At 41.2% G+C, this 20,466-nt stretch overlaps 1 protein-coding gene across 1 annotated transcript in view; it reads left to right on the top strand.

Moving 5' to 3' along the window:
• The first annotated feature begins 274 nt into the window (after window positions 1-274).
• The window catches only part of RAPGEFL1 (Rap guanine nucleotide exchange factor like 1), a 45,752-nt gene continuing 25,560 nt past the window's right edge, over window positions 275-20,466 (top strand). Inside the window, exons 1-3 of the mRNA XM_072111445.1 lie at window positions 275-2,517; window positions 18,241-18,319; window positions 20,239-20,389. Coding sequence (XP_071967546.1) covers window positions 2,127-2,517; window positions 18,241-18,319; window positions 20,239-20,389 — 621 coding nt within the window. The 5' untranslated portion in view covers window positions 275-2,126. The remainder of the gene's footprint in view (window positions 2,518-18,240; window positions 18,320-20,238; window positions 20,390-20,466) is intronic.

Raw genomic sequence — 20,466 nt, 5'->3', positions numbered from 1 at the left:
TCCCCCTATATCTCCTCCTAGTGCTCCATATAACATCTCCCTATATCTCCTCCTATTACTCCATATAACATCTCCCTATATCTCCTCCTAGTGCTCCATATAACCTCTCCTGCTATTATTCAATATAATATCCCTTATATATCCTCTAATTACATAAATTGCACATTATAGAGAGCATGAGGTGGCAGATGGGCGTGCAGCACATGGGTGACTCACACCCTGTACCTGGACTTGGGATTGGGGGAGGGGAGACTGTCATTTAAGGGAAGAAGGAAGCGGAGACCAGAGGATGTATTGAGGTGATCGGGGCAAAGCTGTGTGACTAGACACATTTCTGTAGAGAGAGTAACATACACATCTGAAAATTTGGGGAGGGGGGGTCCAGTTTTTAGCACCTGGTGTAGAGCGTCAGGAAGGAGAATGCCTAGAATAAATACATCCACATAGAATAACAGCAGGAAGTTTTGGGGTGTTAGGGTGACTTTACAAAATATATAGTGACAGGGAGCAGCGCAGGTGTAGACAGGTGAAAGGTTATACACTGGATGAGGGGTGAGGTTGTGGGTACCTCATAGTATAATTTATAGAAAACCCTGGGGTCTGGTGTCAAATGTGATGTTGGGTGAACCCCTCACCCCTGGCTAATTAGAATTTATAATGACTTTGATTGAGGGGACATCCTTATATATAGGTGAGTGCACTGTATATAGGGTGGGTCTGACCTTTTTGTAATGTGGAATGCATTTGGGGATTTTATGAGTACAGGCTACATTTTATACCGTGTAGGTAGGGTACGTTTATCTTGCTATTTATTTTAGAACGGCTTGTCTTTGGGGTACGTCTGTTATTACACTGGAGGTAGAGCTGCCTCTATGGAGGAAGGGTGCAGTGTGTGGAGAGCACGTTGAGGAAGCAGGGAGAGACAGGTAAATATTGAGGGAGGGGAGAGATGAGGGCAGCAGGGAGGGGAGGAACACACGCATGCACGCAGTGACTGTCCCTGCCTCCCCCCACACATCCAGGGACCTCTCATCATTGTGGGACCCTCCTCCCCTGTACAGGGAGACCCTCCTCATAAGCTAGGGTGCAGCACACACACCCCCATATTGCACACTCACTACACACGAAAAGAAGGGAGGGGGCTTATAACACTGAGTATTACACATCACACCGCACATGCCTCCTCACACACAAGGCTTCTGTGCTGTCAGGATCACAGCTTTTAATTAAGCATCCCCCCTAACACCCCCTCCCTCTGCTTCCCTCCCTCCTCTGGGAAGCCAGGGAAGAAGCAAAGAAAAGCAGAGGGGGAACAAAGGAGGAGGGGGCAAGGAAAGAGGGGAGACAGCCTGAGGAAGAGGCGAGGGGCACCGGGTGCAAGGCTGCAGAAGAGCAGCCAGGTGAACGACTGGGCAGCATCGTATCCGCAGAGACCACAGAGAACATTGTGCATGGATCCTGCAAGCTGAGACATCTGGAGACCAGAGCAGAGACAGCAGCAGAGACAGGTGCTGTCTATCCTTTAGTGCGGAGAGCGTCTGGCACCTGCTGACTGCAGACATGGGCAGTGGGTGAGCAAGAGAGGGCACCAGTCTCCTGCCAATAACCCTCTGGGGACTAACATTTACACCGCATCTCATCCCCATTTTATTTGTTATCCATTTCATTGCACTCACTTTATATCGCTGGCCCTTGCACGCCTTGTACCATTACACATGGGGCCCATGCTTTGACCATTGCTGGGTCCTGACCTTGCTCTTTTTTTGGAGGGTATCTCCGTGTTGGTTCTATATCTTTCCATCATCTTTTGATTTTGCTACATATTATTTTAAATCTGGTTATTTTTGGATAACACTCTTACATTTTATCATCAGGAAGATACATATATATTTATATATATATACATTCAATGTGCACTGAGTGGACATCTTGACTGCATCCAGGATCTTGTCTTCAAGCTGGTTCATCTTAGTGATAAAAAGACCCTATTTTTGGTTGTACCGTTTTAAGTACATTTTTGTTTTGTCCTGTGGTGCCCGATAAACCTTCTGGCTACTGGTGCCTTATACGTTTGGGGGGGCTCTGCCCCCTATCTTTCCTTTTTCATACATTTCTACCCTCAAACCATGAAGCCTTTGGAGAAATTCTTGAAGAAGCAGAGCTCCCATCTCTCAGGCCCCAGACATCTACATCGTAGGCAAAGTGTGTCCAAAATATTGCCCTCATTTTTACGAGATACCCCTGGAGATTCCTCTAGTGGGGAAAAAGTTGAAGAAGACCCATCTGCAGCTCCACAACCTTCTCAAGACTGCTTGGAGCTACCTGATGGACTACGCTCACCACTCTCCTTCTCTTCTGATGAACTGTCACCTTCAGAGCCTCTGACACCACCGCCAGGGTCTGTTGGATGGTCTCTAACCCCTCCTGGACCTCTTCTTGCCCCAGACACTCCAGAGGCGCTCATGGGAAGGGTTCTGGACCAGTTACTGACTGCACCTAGACTGAGCGATGCAGCTGGTAAGTAAAGGGTTCAGGAACATTGGGAAGTATATATATGTATTGGGTTTTCTTCTGATAGACCTCTGGCATCTAATACTAGGTTAGAGCTTGGGCTCTCTGGAGCATCCTCTGATCATCTGTTGGGACATTCTGACACTATATATTTATATGTAGTATACTGAAATTCGTCTTTTTGTATTTTGTAATGTGATTTTTGTGCTGTTATTCAAGTAAGAAGCCCTGGTATTACTTTGAGTAGGGATGCATTATATTTTGGACAAGTAATGGTGTTTTCTGAATTTTGGACTTGAACTTTATTGACACATTGATTTGCTAAGCCCATCCTGCATAATATAGTGATTAAGTCTTCTTTTTATTAGGTCAGTGACTCATATAATATATACCACAAGTATGTGACGTGTTCCACAGAAAATAGCATTACCTGTTTTGCAGCCCATGTATGTAGATTTCATGGACATAATTCCATAGAAGTTTTTGAAGTTTTGGAAGAAACTGGATCATGAAAATACATGGAGCACATGCAAAGGCCATGCAGATGTAGCCCTGAAACTGAAAGGTAATAGTATTAGTTACTATGACCTAACCTGGAGAACACTGTATAGGTCCAAGCCGTGAGCCAATGTATTTCATATCCAGTATCAAAAGGGCCGAGGATTTATTATGTTTGCCACATTATTACTAGAACTAGCTGGAGCTTACTTTTCTTTACAAAATGTGAAAAATAAAGTACAGGAGGTCCCCTACTTAAGGGCACCTGACTTACAGACGACCCCTAGTTATAGACGGACACCTCTGCATCTTGTGACCTCTAGTGAAGCTCTCTAGATGGTTTACTTTACTCTCAAACTACAATGATAGGGTATGTAAAGTATCTGTAATAAAGATTTATTGATCATCCTTGGTCTCATTACAGCAAAACATTTTTAAAATCCAATTGTCACTGGGACAAAAACATTTTTTGTCTGGAGCTACAATTATAAAATATACAGTTCTGACTTACATACAAATTCAACTTAAGTACAAACCCAAGGAACCTATCTTGTACGTAACCCGGGGACTGCCTGTAAAGTTATAGGGCCTAAAAATAACATTTTTATATTTTTCAACCAACAAATGGATAGATCCATACTTTAAGTTCAGCAGTAGAGCACATGTTCTTTCACTGCATCATTCAAATTTATTATTGCTGTGGTCGTACAAGGTTTGGGCATACCATTGGTACAACCTGTGCAGTAGCAGTTAGGTAAGGTGGACTACTTTCACCCTAAAGCCAGTTCCTACTATCTTTTTGACAGTAAATTTCATGATATTGGATATCAGGGGAATGTTTCTGTACAGTGGTCCACTCTTGCCTGTTTCTGCCACGGGGTCATGCAGACAGCCTCATTTTTACTGCATAGGTCAAAAGTTAAATTGGTGAGGGTGTGAGCATGGGAACACATTCCATTCTAACATTTGTTACTAACTGTGTTTTAGTTTCAGTTTTTACTTAGTCCTAGGTTTATGTGATTAATGATGGCATGTTTAAAGTTTGTTAATACTTCTTTTTATTTATATCTTATGTGTTGTGACATCCATAGCAGAAAATATGGATATGCTGTCTATAACAACCAATCATAATGCAGCTTGCATTTTTACAGAGCTGTTAGAATAAATGATAACTAGTAATCAATTTGGCTAGTCATATACTGTATGTTGGATAGCTGTTGGCCATATTACAGAAGAATTTCTGCTGGCAAATGTGTCAGAATTTATCGCCCATTAAAAGAACCAATGTTAAAGTGGTGAGCGTAGTCCTAATCCGTATGTCCGTATCATCTGCCATTGAAGAACAATCACCCTGCCCCTCTAAGGCTACTTTCACACTAACGTATGAGCCACAGCCCGGGCCAGCATACAGCCGCTCACTGGCGAGAGGAGAGGTGAGTGCAGCTCACCCCTCCCCTCTCCATAGTGAGGCATGGTGCCTGGCTGTGTATACAGGAAAAGCTAGATCTCCCTCTATGTATTTCCCATGCACGGTGCGGTGACACACATGTGTGGTCAACGTACCGCGGCCAGGCTACATAGGCTTCTATGGGTACTGATATCCGTCAGCAAACTGTACAGCCAGATATAGGTCCTTTATAGGTGTGAGTGAGGCCTTAGAGCACATACACATAACAAGGAATTTTAGATGTGTGCTAGCTTTATTTTCTACAACTAGCAAACATCCCCATTCACTTCAATGGGCGCATGCACATGGCCGTCGATCCCGCGGCCCCATTCATGAACCGACTGCCCAGGCTGCAAAAGATAGAGTAGGTCTTATTATTGCTTGTGTTTGCGCCCTGGTAGCCACTTTCACGCACCGATGACATACAAGACCGTCTTATACTTCCCGTCTAACTGCTCTCGTCCTGTGCAGGAGGCCTAAGATCAACAGGTTCAGCAAATAATAGCAGAAAGGGCATATTCAAAACTCTATTGGCAATTTTTTTCTTTTTTCAGGAATAGATACTCTTGGACTGGGATGCAGATTTTGTAATAAAATACAATATTATAGGAATATGAATTTTGCTAAAATTATCCAAAAAGCTGGTAAATATTTCCATTGGAAGAATGATTTCCAACCATTAAAAACATTTATTTGTAAATAAGTGATTTTCCTATGAATGAATGAAGTCATAATTACGGTAGTCAGAAATTATTATTGTGGGCAAAATTGTGCCCAAATATAATTATTATGATTATTGCTCATGTGATTATTGGTATGTGTAAAAGGTTCTCACTTTCCAGTGGCTTTCGTACTATAAAAATCACATGCCATCAGTTACATTTCAAGAAAGTATATCATTTTTTCCCCATAAAGTTTAATAAAAACATGTTGTATACAACAAGTCCCTATCCAGACTTGTGCTCCACATAGAGAAGTGTCCTTGACACCAAAAAACAACATAAACCTGACAGTGACCAACTGGATATCATGATGGCTTCTATTATTAATGGAAACCAAAAAAACATAATCTGAACATGGTAACATGACTGAGTTAAAAGAAATGCTCATACTAGAAATGGCCAATCTAGAGCTACTTCCACTCAGACGACGAGATGCCCTTTACGTTACTTCTCACACAAATGTTTTTCACGGATGACATGTTTAAAGGCATTTCACAGACTGAAGACTACTCCAGGGACAAGAGCTAAGCATGATAGACATACATGATACCATGAGATCCCACATTCTGGTGGGACCATGATGCTGTACTGTAATCATGTTTGTAGTATGGTGCAGTTGTCCCACGGGGATTCCTTGCATCATGCTATCATGCGATGACTTTTGTGCCCAGAGCAGTTGAAAAACATGGCTGCTTTCATCCAAAAACTGTGCTAGTATGGTTTGCCCTGGTATTGCAGCTCAGCTGTATAGAAGTAAATAGAGCTTAGTGGCAATACCACAAAACCTATGGTTTGACGTGGACCTTTCTTAAACAAAGCAGCCATTTTTTCAGTCCCCGGACAAACCCTTTAAGTTTAATGGTGGCTGCAGACAATATACACTCACCGGCCACTTTATTAGGTACACCTGGCCAACTGCTCATTAACACTTAATTTCTAATCAGCCAATCAAATGGCGGCAACTCAGTGCATTTAGGCATGTAGACATGGTCAAGACAATCTCCTGCAGTTCAAACCGAGCATCAGTATGGGGAAGAAAGGTGATTTGAGTGCCTTTGAACGTGGCATGGTTGTTGGTGCCAGAAGGGCTGGTCTGAGTGTTTCAGAAACTGCTGATCTACTGGGATTTTCACGCACAACCATCTCTAGGGTTTACAGAGAATGGTACGAAAAAGAAAAAACATCCAATGAGCGGCAGTTCTGTGGGCGGAAATGCCTTGTTGATGCCAGAGGTGAATGGGCAGACTGGTTCGAGCTGATAGAAAGGCAACAGTGACTCAAATCGCCACCCGTTACAACCAAGGTAAGCAGAAGAGCATCTCTGAAGGCACAGTACGTCAAACTTTGAGGCAGATGGGCTACAGCAGCAGAAGACCACACCGGGTGCCACTCCTTTCAGCTAAGAACAGGAAACTGAGGCTACAATTTGCACAAGCTCATCGAAATTGGACAGTAGAAGATTGGAAAAACGTTGCCTGGTCTGATGAGTCTCGATTTCTGCTGCGACATTCGGATGGTAGGGTCAGAATTTGGCGTCAACAACATGAAAGCATGGATCCATCCTGCCTTGTATCAACGGTTCAGGCTGGTGGTGGTGGTGGTGTCATGGTGTGGGGAATATTTTCTTTGCACTCTTTGGGCCCCTTGGTTCCAATTGAGCATCGTTGCAACGCCACAGCCTACCTGAGTATTGTTGCTGACCATGTCCATCCCTTTATGACCACAATGTACCCAACATTTGATGGCTACTTTCAGCAGGATAATGCGCCATGTCATAAAGCTGGAATCATCTCAGACTGGTTTCTTGAACATGACAATGAGTTCTCTGTACTCAAATGGCCTCCACAGTCACCAGATCTCAATCCAATAGAGCATCTTTGGGATGTGGTGGAACGGGAGATTCGCATCATGGATGTGCAGCCGACAAATCTGCGGTAACTGTGTGATGCCATCATGTCAATATGGACCAAAATCTCTGAGGAATGCTTCCAGCACCTTGTTGAATCTATGCCACGAAGAATTGAGGCAGTTCTGAAGGCAAAAGGGGGTCCAACCCGTTACTAGCATGGTGTACCTAATAAAGTGGCCGGTGAGTGTAGAGAGTATTGCAGAAAATCTGCATCAAAATTATGCATCAAAAACCATATGGAATAAATTCAGTACTGAAGCCATATGGTGAACGCCAATAAAAAAAAAAAAAAAAAAAAAAACACCCCAAACGAAAAGCACTTTAAAAACGAATCAAAAAGGCACATTTACATTTCCTGCATGACACTAGTAAAAAGTACAACTCGTCCCACAAAAAAATAAACCCTAAAATAGCTCAATCAACAAAATAATAAAACACTGCTTAGTATACAGCAATAAAAAAATCTAAAGATTTTTCTTTTAATTCTATAGTAATACATAACAAAAAGTTATATAAATGTGTTATTGCTATAACCACACTGCCACATAGAGCATAAGTAACGTGATAGCTATGTTATTTAGTGTATAAAACACAAAAAAGGTAAAAAATCAATAGAATCAATTATATTTTGCAACCCCCCCCCCCAGAAAAAGCTAATAAAGGTTAAATAACGGGGTATTGCACCCCAAAATATAGTGTTACTGCATTCCTTAAGGAGTCTAGTTATTAAAAATGGGTCCACTCTTTGGAGGTCTTTACTGTCCTACTATCTTAGGGGCTGTGGCATAGGACCTATAATCTGTTCCAGCAAAATCCACCCTCCAAAAGCCAGTAGATGGTCCTTACCCCTCCGATTGGCACTGTGTACCCCTACAGCAGTTGTGATCATGTCTGGGATGTTTCAGCGTTCTAGGGAAACTGGGTGAAAATGGGGTGCATTTACTTCTTTAACCCCTTTTAAAAATAAAAATTTAGGGCCAAAGGTTTTTTTAGAAAAAGATTTTCCCTTACCCAAGCCAATGTAAATACTTTATACAGGCAGTCCCCGGGTTACATACAAGATAGGGTCTGTAGGTTTGTTCTTAAGTTGAGTTTGTATGTAAGTCGGAACTGTATATTTTATCATTGTAATCCCAACCAGAACTTTTTTGGTCTTTGTGACAATTGGATTTTAAAAATGTTTGGTTGTCATAAGAATCAATATTAACACTAAATCTTCATTACAGACACATTTGATAACTGTTTCAGCTGATTATTGTAGCCTAGGACTAAAGTACAATAAATTACCAATATCCAGAGGTCCGTTTGTAACTATGGGTCGTATGTAAGTCGAGTGTTCTTAAGTAGGGGACCGCCTGTATAAAACTTCTGTGGCGGTAAAAAGCTCAATATAACGCTCGATTTTTGGTGTAGTTTCCAAAAATGGATCATTTTGGGAAGTTCACTGTTCTGGAACTTTTCAAATACGTAATGTCACCTGAAAACAACATCATCTAAATCTTCCCTCCAAAAGCTCAATTGCTCCATCCATAATATGCCCTGCTCTGAGATGTGTTTTCTCATTTTATCCTGCATGAACGTGTACATTTTAGGACTAAATAATCATTTAATTGTCAAAATTTAAAAATTCCATATAAAGCCTTCATGTTGTTTTAATTCTTGTGCCATGAGGGTTAACAAGCTTACCAAAGGCTATTTTGAATAGTTTGATGGGTGCAGTTTTAAATTTGGGGCAATTTGTTGGGAGTAAATAGTAAATAGAACTTTGAAAACCCTTATGAAGATGAATCGTCCTCTAAAATAACTGAATCTGAAATTTACTTAAAAATTTTGAAAATCACAGTTTGAACTGTAAGCCACCTAATGTCCTAATAAAATAAAATAACATATGGAAAATGATGTCAACATAAAGATGACATGTGGTTAATGTTAGTTAGCAACTAATTTGGACGGTTAAACTAACTATGATGAGCATAACGTTTAGAAATCAGAATATAGCAAATTTTTCAACATTTTCATCAGATTTTCAGTTTGTTTTAAGTGTAAAAAATTTCAACTAAAATACAGCATTAATGGGAAGTACAACGAAAAAGCTTTCTGAAAATAAACTTGGTAAGATAAACTATTTAAAAGTTATAACTCCATATCGTGACATAGACAGATATGAAAACAGTGTGACACAGTGTGCAGACAAGAGAAGCTATTCAGAGAAGAATCTGACCATAGTCGGATTTACGGTCGTATCCAGGGACAGACAAAACACCAGGACTGATTGGAATTATATCAGTGAAAATTCTGTATTTTTGTTAATAACAGTGAATTAGAGAATGTGTTATTTTGTTATCCTGAGTATATTTAAGAATGTTGTCTTTGTGGGAATACCCCTCTAAGGGCTTAAAAGTTGGTTTGGACTTTCATTGCAAAATTAATGTGAAATTTCAAGTTCAGTAATTGACCTAATAAAAATCTCATATAAACCAGAGCAGAAAATGTATATGGTGCAAAAGCAAAATCAGAACCTCATGTCAATTTACATGCTGAGAAACTATGCAGCAGATTTTACTATCTGATGCAAGGGAGAGACCAAGATATTCCACTATTTCTGTAATATTTTTTGGTTTTAGAAAACTGTGTAATAATATTGAGTGGAGCTGATAACACTCGGTTTATATGGTAACGGACAGGCATTTCACATGGCCATGCTTTAGTGTACATGCTGTGATCTATTACTGATGCAGTTACAGGTCAAACACTCCTAGTTTATAAGAAGCAAAGAGTGATATTTTTAGTCCTGATTAAAACACAGATGCTAAGCCTAGTAACCAGACCTGGATAAGTAAGACATGATAGGATTGATGGCAGACTTTTTAAGCTGGGAGTTCCATAACTCTGCCTTGAAATGATTTCACCTACCGTTACTGACCTGACCATCAATCTTCACTGACCTTGTAGGGGTGTAACAACAGTGATGGTAGACATAGCAGTTGCTATGGGATCCACAGAGTCAGGGGGCCCCAGTATCTGGGGTATTAAGAGTGTATTGGCTGTGCATAAGCAGTATGTGTGTATTTAATGTATGTGTATCAATGTGATTGGTATAAGATGTATGTCTGTGTATATGATGCATGGGTGTATATTGTACTTTATGGGGCACATTTACTTACCCGCCCCGTTGACGCCACCGATCCAGAGCTGCCGCTATTCACTAAGATCGTACGTCCAATTTCCTGCATGTGTCGCTTCCCAGCTGAGGTCTGCCAGAGTTCACCTTCTTCTTCCTGGTGCATGTGAGTGCTTGGCTTGCGACACAATATGATTTTAAATTTATATAAAATTTAAATAAATTCCGCAGTTTGTCCGAATCAGTCGGGTTGTCCGACGGCCACGCCTCCCGATTTGTGTGGCATGAAAGACGGCGCCGATGAGCCACAATCCTATCACGTGTGCCAAAAACCCGGGGCAATTCAGGGCAAAAAGGATAAATTCGGGAAACCCGACGAAAAATGCGTCCGCCGGACCCTTAGTAAATGTGCCCCTACGTGTGTTTATGCTGTATGTATGTATATATGGTGTGCATACAGAAGACTGCTATGGGGCCCTGCCTCCTTGATATGCTGGAAATATATTTCTGATAATGTAATATTGCGTGACTTCAACAAGATAAAACATTTTTAAACGCGATTTAATTTAATTGATACATGGCTGGGAGGGCTTAAAAAACAATAAACCTCTTATAATCACCTTCTCTGGTGCTCCCTTTCTCGTGCGGTGCCATCCATCTTTGACAGCCTCTGTTTGTATATAGAATCTGGCAGTGCCACCCGACCTCATCCGCCATGTGCCTGCTGCAACAGGAGTTCAGGCAGTAGCAAGTGTGCGGCAGTGGTCGGGATGGCACTGTCAGGCTTTGTGAGGAAACAGAGGACGGCAGTGATGGACAACGATGTAGGAGAATGGGAGCGGGGAGAGAGGTGAGTATAAGTAGTTTATTGTTTTTTTTAAACCCCAGCACAGCTTTTTAAACTCCTGGACAACGACTTTAAGGACAATTCCTGACAAAACTACTTACAGTCCAAACTTAGGGCTCATTCACATGGCCGTCTGCGGGGACGTACGCAAATTTGCAGCTGCATGTACGTCGCCATAGACGGCAATAGCGGTAAGGCGCAGATACGGGCCGCACACCGCTAAAAGATAGAGCATGCTCTATCTTTTGGCATGTGTGCGGCCGTGCGCCGCTATTCTCTATGGAGGAAGGAGGGGTCACCTCCTCCTCCCCTCCATCACACGGCGGTATGCCTGCACGGCATACCACGTGTGAATGTACCCTAACTACTCCATTAGTCATTTGATGATTCAACTGGGTTCTCAATTCTTTGTCACCTGACCTGCCACCTCGCCAACGAATCTAAAATAATACATTTAAGAAATTCCATAGGAATTTCCCAGTATAGTTTTATTATCATAATTATAAATAGATAACATGCTGATTGCTAGAGTCACTCCTTAAAGGGGTCGTTCAAAGCTTAAATGCTATTCTGTATATGGTAAAGTAAAGTTGGGACCACATACTTCAAGTACTGCTGTAATCTATTACCTTGAAGACATTAAAAGCATGTTTAAACCTATTGGAGTGTGTGGTTCCAACTTTACCTTACTGTATATGGGGCTGGATCCCTGGTTCAAACTCACCAACAATATTGGTAGTGTGGACCGAATATATTGACTACAGCTATTCTGTATATACTGTATCTATGCACTGTATGGAGGAAATTTGCTTACCGAAATGTCCATTTCCTTTAGTCCGTTCGGCAGCACACATATGGGATTTTTCCCCTAGGTACAACTCAGAAGAGAACAGGTTAACAATCAGTAGTAGACAATTAAACAATTAGTGTCTTGACTGTCACTATATATAAGGCCGGAGCACACACACAACCCTTGTATGGAATATAGCAATAAAGTTTCATCATCTAAGGGCGGGAAAGTTGTGCTGTCTCACGGACTAAAGGAAATGGAAATTTCGGTAAGAAAATTTCTTCCTTCCTTAAGGCCACGCGCTGGTTCTTAACTTGGATCTATGGGAGAATTCCATTGATCTTCGAATAGAAAACATCTTTTATCCTTGATAAAGACGTTGGCCAATCTGAGGAGAATGACCTCCGTCTTTTTATTGTTGATATTACACAAGACCAAATGCACTAACTCCCGTGGTTTTGTGGTTAAGTGGCTTTTTACCTCCGCATGGAAGCTGTTCCCTGTGTCTGAACGGACCTTGTGTACTAAGTTGATGTGATGTGATGTTCCCATTCTTTCTGGATTTTTGAGTCTTTATATCTTGAAAATGACAGGGCCTGCAGCCTGGATCTTGCCTAACTTTGCAATAAATACTTTAGACTGGCAAAAAAACTTTGAAGATTCAAATAATCCTTTTGCTGGAGCACCCTTATGGAGCTTTGTCCATATGGCTCTTCTTGCCACGGCCAAAGCAACCACGATTTCAGAGGAATCCTTAATCCTGGTAATAGAAGCATCAGATAGCTATTGTGACAGGTCACATGGCCAGTAGTGGCACAGACTGTAGGATTTCATCCCTTGGTCATTGGACCTCTAATACCGTTATTAGGTGTGGTCCATCCATGCTGAACATATATAGACAGGACTGGGTGAGTAGGGAAGACGTCATCATCAGTGACTGGAAAATAGAATCATCCTTTTCCTGTCGCTTCCCTTCAGTATATTTAGTGGATTCCACTGGTGGTTACATTCTCCTTCCTCAGGAGGAATATCTGGTCTGGGTCATGAGATTTAATTCCTATAAGCTAGAATCTGCAATAGAGGATGATGTCTGGAGATCTAGAAGAAAAGGAGATGATCCATGATAGGAAGGCTTCAGCCTGAGATCTGTATCCTGGGGTAACACAGGAGAATAGATATTAGACTCATTCTCAATAGCCAATGGGTTCGGACATAACCTCTGCCTAGTTTTCCTCCTCTTTACACCTCTCATAGGAGTTTGTGACAGCCGCTCAGGAGAGGACGTCTAGTGAAAACACAAAGGACACATTAGTATGAGGTAAAGATGTGTACAGACAAGGCATATGCAGCCAACATCACTGTATGAGGAGTTCTGCTGCCGGGATATGAGAGGATCACTCTCCAATGCCATTCATCTAGAGCAGACTATGGAGAACATACATAGAAGCAGAACAAAAATATACGCATGAAATACCGGTAAGATAATTCTAAGTCAAGCAGAGCTCACAGACTATGCATACAAACCCTGGGGTCAGGGCACTGGAATGACTTGAAATACAGATAAACATCAGCAATGAAGATCTATGCATTCAGCAAGGTAGACATTATACCTGAGCATTCAGCAAGGTAGACATTAGACCTGAGCATAGGAGACCAGAGCATCCAGAAGGGATACATAAGAGACCTGAGCATTCAGAAGGGATACATAAGAGACCAGAGCATTCAGCAGGGATACATAAGAGACCAGAGCATTCAGCAGGGATACATAAGAGACCAGAGCATTCAGCAGGGATACATAAGAGACCTGAGCATTCAGCAGGGATACATAAGAGACCTGAGCATTCAGCAGGGATACATAAGAGACCTGAGCATTCAGCAGGGATACATAAGAGACCTGAGCATTCAGCAGGGATACATAAGAGACCTGAGCATTCAGCAGGGATACATAGGAAACCTGAGCATTCAGCAGGGAAACATAGGAGACCTGAGTAGTCAGCAGGGGTACATAGGAGACCTGAGCATCAATGGAAAAATACGTAAAAATATGGAAAAATATGATAAATATCAAGCAAGTAAGCAGCTCCACTGAATGATCTTCTGACTGCCAGGATCGAGAGGCTGCTGCATGCTCGGTCTGTAAAAGATCAACTGTGGGTTGACCAGACTTCATGAATTAAGCATAATGCTGGAGACAGGATTCCTTGCATCATAATGAAATTTGATGCAAAGAGTCCCTGCTTCACCACATCCTTGCATCATAGTTGCACTAGGCTCGGTCTGTAAATTTGGTCAGCACACTATCCATTTCTCTCGGTCTGGTGCGCCAGCCTTAGGCTAATTAGGCTATTGCACTAAATGCAATACTTTTTAATGTATTATTGCTGGTGTACAGGAAGTCTTATCAGACCTATCATAGTCCTAGTAGACGCTACATTGGGGCTGATATAACTAGTACACAGTGACCCCAGGTACAGTTGGAAACTGCTCTGTAGAAAAATAAATTTTAAAATAATAAATCATAAAAATGAACATAATAAATAAGTAATATATTGCAACCCTCCTAGATTTTACTGCATCCCTAGCATTGCCCCAATATTTCCATCCTGTTGTAATGCACCCACAACTTGTAAGTATTGGTGACGGATCGACATTCATGATCATAAAAGGTTTCAAGATGTTTAAAATCATTCATCATTGATACAATTGTGGAAGAAAACAAAAGCCAAAAATGTAAATGCAGAAATTAAACAATCCGTGTCTAAGAAATTATTCGGGCTTTGGCAATATGTCTGTTCTTGTACCTTATGTCCTTATAAGATGATTGAAAAAATATCAATGTTCATCTAAATGGAATAATTTGTACCAAGCGTCTCTACATACAGAATTTCTCAGAACAGATTGCACGGCAGGTTGAAATAAGACTTGAAGTTCCCATGAACATCCCCTCCCCCCTCCATTCCCACCCCCATCGCTTCAATCAGCAAAACTTGCTATTCCTATAAAATCCGAGCTGTGATTATTGAGAAATGGCAGCACATCAATACATAGTGCAGAATACAGGGCTACATAATGAGTGACCCTCCCCCCAATGCCCAATTAATTCCCCCCGAGAATAAGCTATAGAACCAATATATTTAGACTGGTTTGTTTTCTAGAATGGAAGTGATGTTTATTTCACAGGATAAATTATATCCTTTACCCCTATTTTCATGTTGCCACTTGTAATGTGCAGCTATTAATAAGGACTTTAGTGGCGCAGAATGTGAGGCAGAGGACTGAGGGCCTGTCCTACTCTCTTACTAAAGATGTGCGTGGGCAGTAAGGGCTGTCACTGTGTTTGCTCTCCCTGGAACACATGGGAGAAAGAGAGATTTAACCTTTTCCAGTCAATATATCTATATTTCTGCCGTGGCTTTTATTGTGCAGGTGTCGCTGTATTGCTCTCTACACTGATAATAAGATTCCTTAGGGATGAAGACTAGGATTTCTAGGTAACCTCTCTGTATATTATCAGGACAGGATCACACAGCGCTGGGTTACTGTATAATGTACAGGGATCTCCTGACTGTATATTATCAGGACAGGATCACACAGCGCTGGGTTACTATATAATGTACAGGGATCTCCTGACTGTATATTATCAGGACAGGATCACACAGCACTGGGTTACTATATAATGTACAGTGATCTCCTGACTGTATATTATCAGGACAGGATCACACAGTGCTGGGTTACTATATAATGTACAGTGATCTCCTGACTGTATATTATCAGGACAGGATCACATAGTGCTGGGTTACTATATAATGTACAGGGATCTCCTGACTGTATATTATCAGGACAGGATCACACAGCGCTGGGTTACTATATAATGTACAGTGATCTCCTGACTGTATATTATCAGGACAGGATCACACAGTGCTGGGTTACTATATAATGTACAGGGATCTCCTGACTGTATATTATCAGGACAGGATCACACAGTGCTGGGTTACTATATAATGTACAGGGATCTCCTGACTGTATATTATCAGGACAGGATCACACAGCGCTGGGTTACTATATAATGTACAGGGATCTCCTGACTGTATATTATCAGGACAGGATCACACAGCACTGGGTTACTATATAATATACAGTGGTCTCCTGACTGTATATTATCAGGACAGGATCACACAGTGCTGGGTTACTATATAATGTACAGGGATCTCCTGACTGTATATTATCAGGACAGGATCACACAGTGCTAGTTACTATATAATGTACAGGGATCTCCTGACTGTATATTATCAGGACAGGATCACACAGCGCTGGGTTACTATATAATGTACAGGGATCTCCTGACTGTATATTATCAGGACAGCATCACACAGCGCTGGGTTACTATATAATGTACAGGGATCTCCTGACTGTTTATTATCAGTGCAGTATCACACAGCGCTGGGTTACCATATAATGTACAGTGATCTCCTGACTGTATATTATCAGGACAGGATCACACAGTGCTGGGTTACTATATAATGTACAGGGATCTCCTGACTGTATATTATCAGGACAGGATCACACAGCACTGGTTTACTATATAATATACAGTGATCTCCTGACTGTATATTATCAGGACAGGATCACACAGCGCTGGGTTACTATATAATGTACAATGATCTCCTGACTGTATATTATCAGGACCGGATCACACAGTGCTGGGTTACTATATAATGTACAGTGATCTCCTGACTGTATATTATCAGGACAGGATCACACAGTGCTGGGTTACTATATAATGTACAGTGATCTCCTGACTGTATATTATCAGGACAGGATCACACAGCGCTGGGTTACTATATAATGTACAGTGATCTCCTGACTGTATATTATCAGGACAGGATCACACAGCGCTGGGTTACTATATAATGTACAGGGATCTCCTGACTGTATATTATCAGGACAGGATCACACAGCGCTGGGTTACTATATAATGTACAGGGATCTCCTGACTGTATATTATCAGGACAGGATCACACAGTGCTGGGTTACTATATAATATACAGGGATCTCCTGACTGTATATTATCAGGACAGGATCACACAGCGCTGGGTTACTATATAATGTACAGTGATCTCCTGACTGTATATTATCAGGACAGGATCACACAGTGCTGGGTTACTATATAATGTACAGTGATCTCCTGACTGTATATTATCAGGACAGGATCACACAGTGCTGGGTTACTATATAATGTACAGTGATCTCCTGACTGTATATTATCAGGACAGGATCACACAGTGCTGGGTTACTATATAATGTACAGTGATCTCCTGACTGTATATTATCAGGACAGGATCACACAGTGCTGGGTTACTATATAATGTACAGGGATCTCCTGACTGTATATTATCAGGACAGGATCACACAGTGCTGGGTTACTATATAATGTACAGGGATCACCTGACTGTATATTATTAGGACAGGATCACACAGCGCTGGGTTACTATATAATGTACAGTGATCTCCTGACTGTATATTATCAGGACAGGATCACACAGCGCTGGGTTACTATATAATGTACAGTGATCTCCTGACTGTATATTATCAGGACAGGATCACACAGCGCTGGGTTACTATATAATGTACAGTGATCTCCTGACTGTATATTATCAGGACAGGATCACACAGTGCTGGGTTACTATATAATGTACAGTGATCTCCTGACTGTATATTATCAGGACAGAATCACACAGCGCTGGGTTACTATATAATGCACAGTGATCTCCTGACTGTATATTATCAGGACAGGATCACACAGCGCTGGGTTACTATATAATGTACAGTGATCTCCTGACTGTATATTATCAGGACAGGATCACACAGCGCTGGGTTACTATATAATGTATAAGGATCTCCTGACTGTATATTATCAGTGCAGTATCACACAGCGCTGGGTTACTATATAATGTACAGTGATCTCCTGACTGTATATTATCAGGACAGGATCACACAGTGCTGGGTTACTATATAATGTACAGGGATCTCCTGGCTGTTTATTACCAGGACAGGATCAAAAGCTGCTGAGTTTCTATATAATATACAGGCTGTACCTGGTTATTATGTAATACAACAATATGAGTAATCTATAATCCTGATTTTTCATGCGCATGGCTATAGTATTTATAATGACATATCAGGTAGCACATTTCTGTGCATTTTCTCATTGGGTGTGCCGAATCTTACAGACTATAACATGCCAGGGCACACATACAAGTACATATTTGTGTTTCAAAAGAAGATCAGATAGATTGTGGTATATTATTAAGATTTTGCCAAATATGTTTTGTGAGCCTGCATACGGATTGCACATTAATACAATGTCACATGTTCCTTCTTTTCTCTTCCATCAGAACTTGCACTGGATGATTTTATACTGACTCACACCTTATTTATACCGACAGAAGAGCTCCTGGTCCAGTTGCAGCAGTAATATCCTTCCAGAGTTTCTCTGTACATTAGATGACTATGGCCCAGATTTACTATTAGTGAGACAAATTGCGTGAAGATCTCGGTCTTTATGAATGTGGGGCTGGCGGACTTGATGACATAAATGTGGCAGCCGGTGCAAATATGCACCAGAACGCCCCTTTCTGTGCTCAGTATTGTGTCGGAGTGTGCATAGTGCAGCCATAAAAATGTGGATGTACTTTGCCTCTGCAACTACTGTATACAACACAATATTCTGGGCTGAAGCATGCCACCATTTTCAAAATTTCATCAACAGTGGACCCAAAAAAAAATTGTTGTTGAAAAATTTGCAGATTCATACCGAATCTGAAGCAACCAACTGACTCGCTCATCTTTAAAAACACTAAAAATCTAATTCCAAGAAAATTTCTTATTGAAAAAAAAGTTTTAAAATTGTTACAGGGCCACTTTTATAGGCTGTGTTTGAATTTCGGTTGGGAATGAGCAACATGTGTTTTGCTTTGATTACAGGAAAAATATATGTTGTTTTGCTCTAAACACATCTGTGAAATTTAGAAATTTCTACCCACTGGCCCACGTTTATTAAAGCCCATGCGCCAGTTTTCTGTCTGACTTTGCACATTCTTTTCAGTGCAAACTGTTTGCATATGTATTTAGAAAGTGCCCACAACACATTTGTATACACAACATGACACAAATTTTTGCACCTAAAAGGGTGTACAGCCAGACTACATTTATCATGCAGTGTCCGAAGAATTGTGTTGCACACTCCATGTTAAAGCTGCACCAAAAAAAGAATGTGTGCCAGAAATCCTGAATCTGGGCAAATCCTGAAACTTCACAGGAAAACTGCACAAAGTGCAGTTTGCACTGTTTTAACCCTTTCAGGACCTGGCCCTTTTTTGTTTTTTCATTTTCATTTTTCACTCCCCATGATCAAAAATCCATAACTTTTATATTTTTCCATGTACAGAGCTGTGCGACAACTTGTTTTCTGCGTAACAAATTACACTTCATAGTGATGGTATTTATTATTCCATGCCGTTTACTGGGAAGCGGGAAAAAAATTCCAAATGCAGTGAAATTGGTAAAAAAACGCATTTGTACCGTTTGCTTGTGGGCTTGGATCTTACGGATTTCACTGTGCGCCCCAAATGACATGTCTACTTTATTCTTTGGGTCGGTGCGATAACGGGGATACCAAATTTATATAGGTTTTATAATGTTTACATACATTTAAAAAAATTAAAACCTCCTGTACAAAATTTTTTGGGGGTATAGTGCGTGAGCCCTCTCCATGCATCTGCGGCCTACCCGTGACGTGCTATTACGTCACGGGTTGTGAAAGGGTTAAATAAATGTGGGGCACTGTGTTTTCATTGTGTTTCTAAACACATTTATCAAAAACAGTGCCAACTGCACTAGATTTGTGCCGGGTATAGTGCAGCTGCGACATGTGCAAGAGGTTTGCACGAAAAGAACGTGCCAAGTCAGACAAAAAACTGGTGCTGGGGCTTTAATAAATGTGGGCCTCTGTCTTCAGTTCTTCTCTATAATAGCAAGAAGGAGTGGGCCAGGAATCCCTTGTATTGGCCCACTCCTCTAACATCCACCCCCCCCCCCCCCTCTGCGCCCATTGGGCATGGAGATGATGTCAAGGAGGAAATAATTACAATTACTGACAGTTCGCTAGAAATTGGAATTATTTCATGGCTTGTACATCATTAAACAGACATCTTGGATAAATGTCCTGCATTGAACGTATTCAAGTACTCTGCTTGGAGCAACATTTTAGGATGTTTAGTGATTTGAACCTATGACTGAAGCTAGAATTTTATTCAATACCTCTTCACAAGTTCTGTGGGTTTGAACATGAAAACTTCTCTTAAGTTTGGCATTATTCTCCTTAATATGGACACTTTCTGCGGCTGTAGTCGACATAGCTCTCCAACATGGGAAGGAAGTGATGCTATACAAAAGAAGCAAGCTGTGCTCTGCGCTCTTCTTCATCTGCTGGATACATACAAGGACTCTCTACAAGAAGAGGAGAAGACTTTTCAACTTATCAAGGTTAGAGAACTAGTAGTGGATAGTTATAAATTGCAAACTAATGAAAAAAATGGCAAAAGCTCAGCCAAGGAAAACTC

The sequence above is a fragment of the Engystomops pustulosus genome, chromosome 6 (genome assembly GCF_040894005.1).
Source record: "Engystomops pustulosus chromosome 6, aEngPut4.maternal, whole genome shotgun sequence".
Taxonomy (NCBI): Eukaryota; Metazoa; Chordata; class Amphibia; order Anura; family Leptodactylidae; genus Engystomops; species Engystomops pustulosus.
Note: the sequence above shows the minus strand (reverse complement) of the source record. Positions and strands in the feature narration are given on the sequence as shown.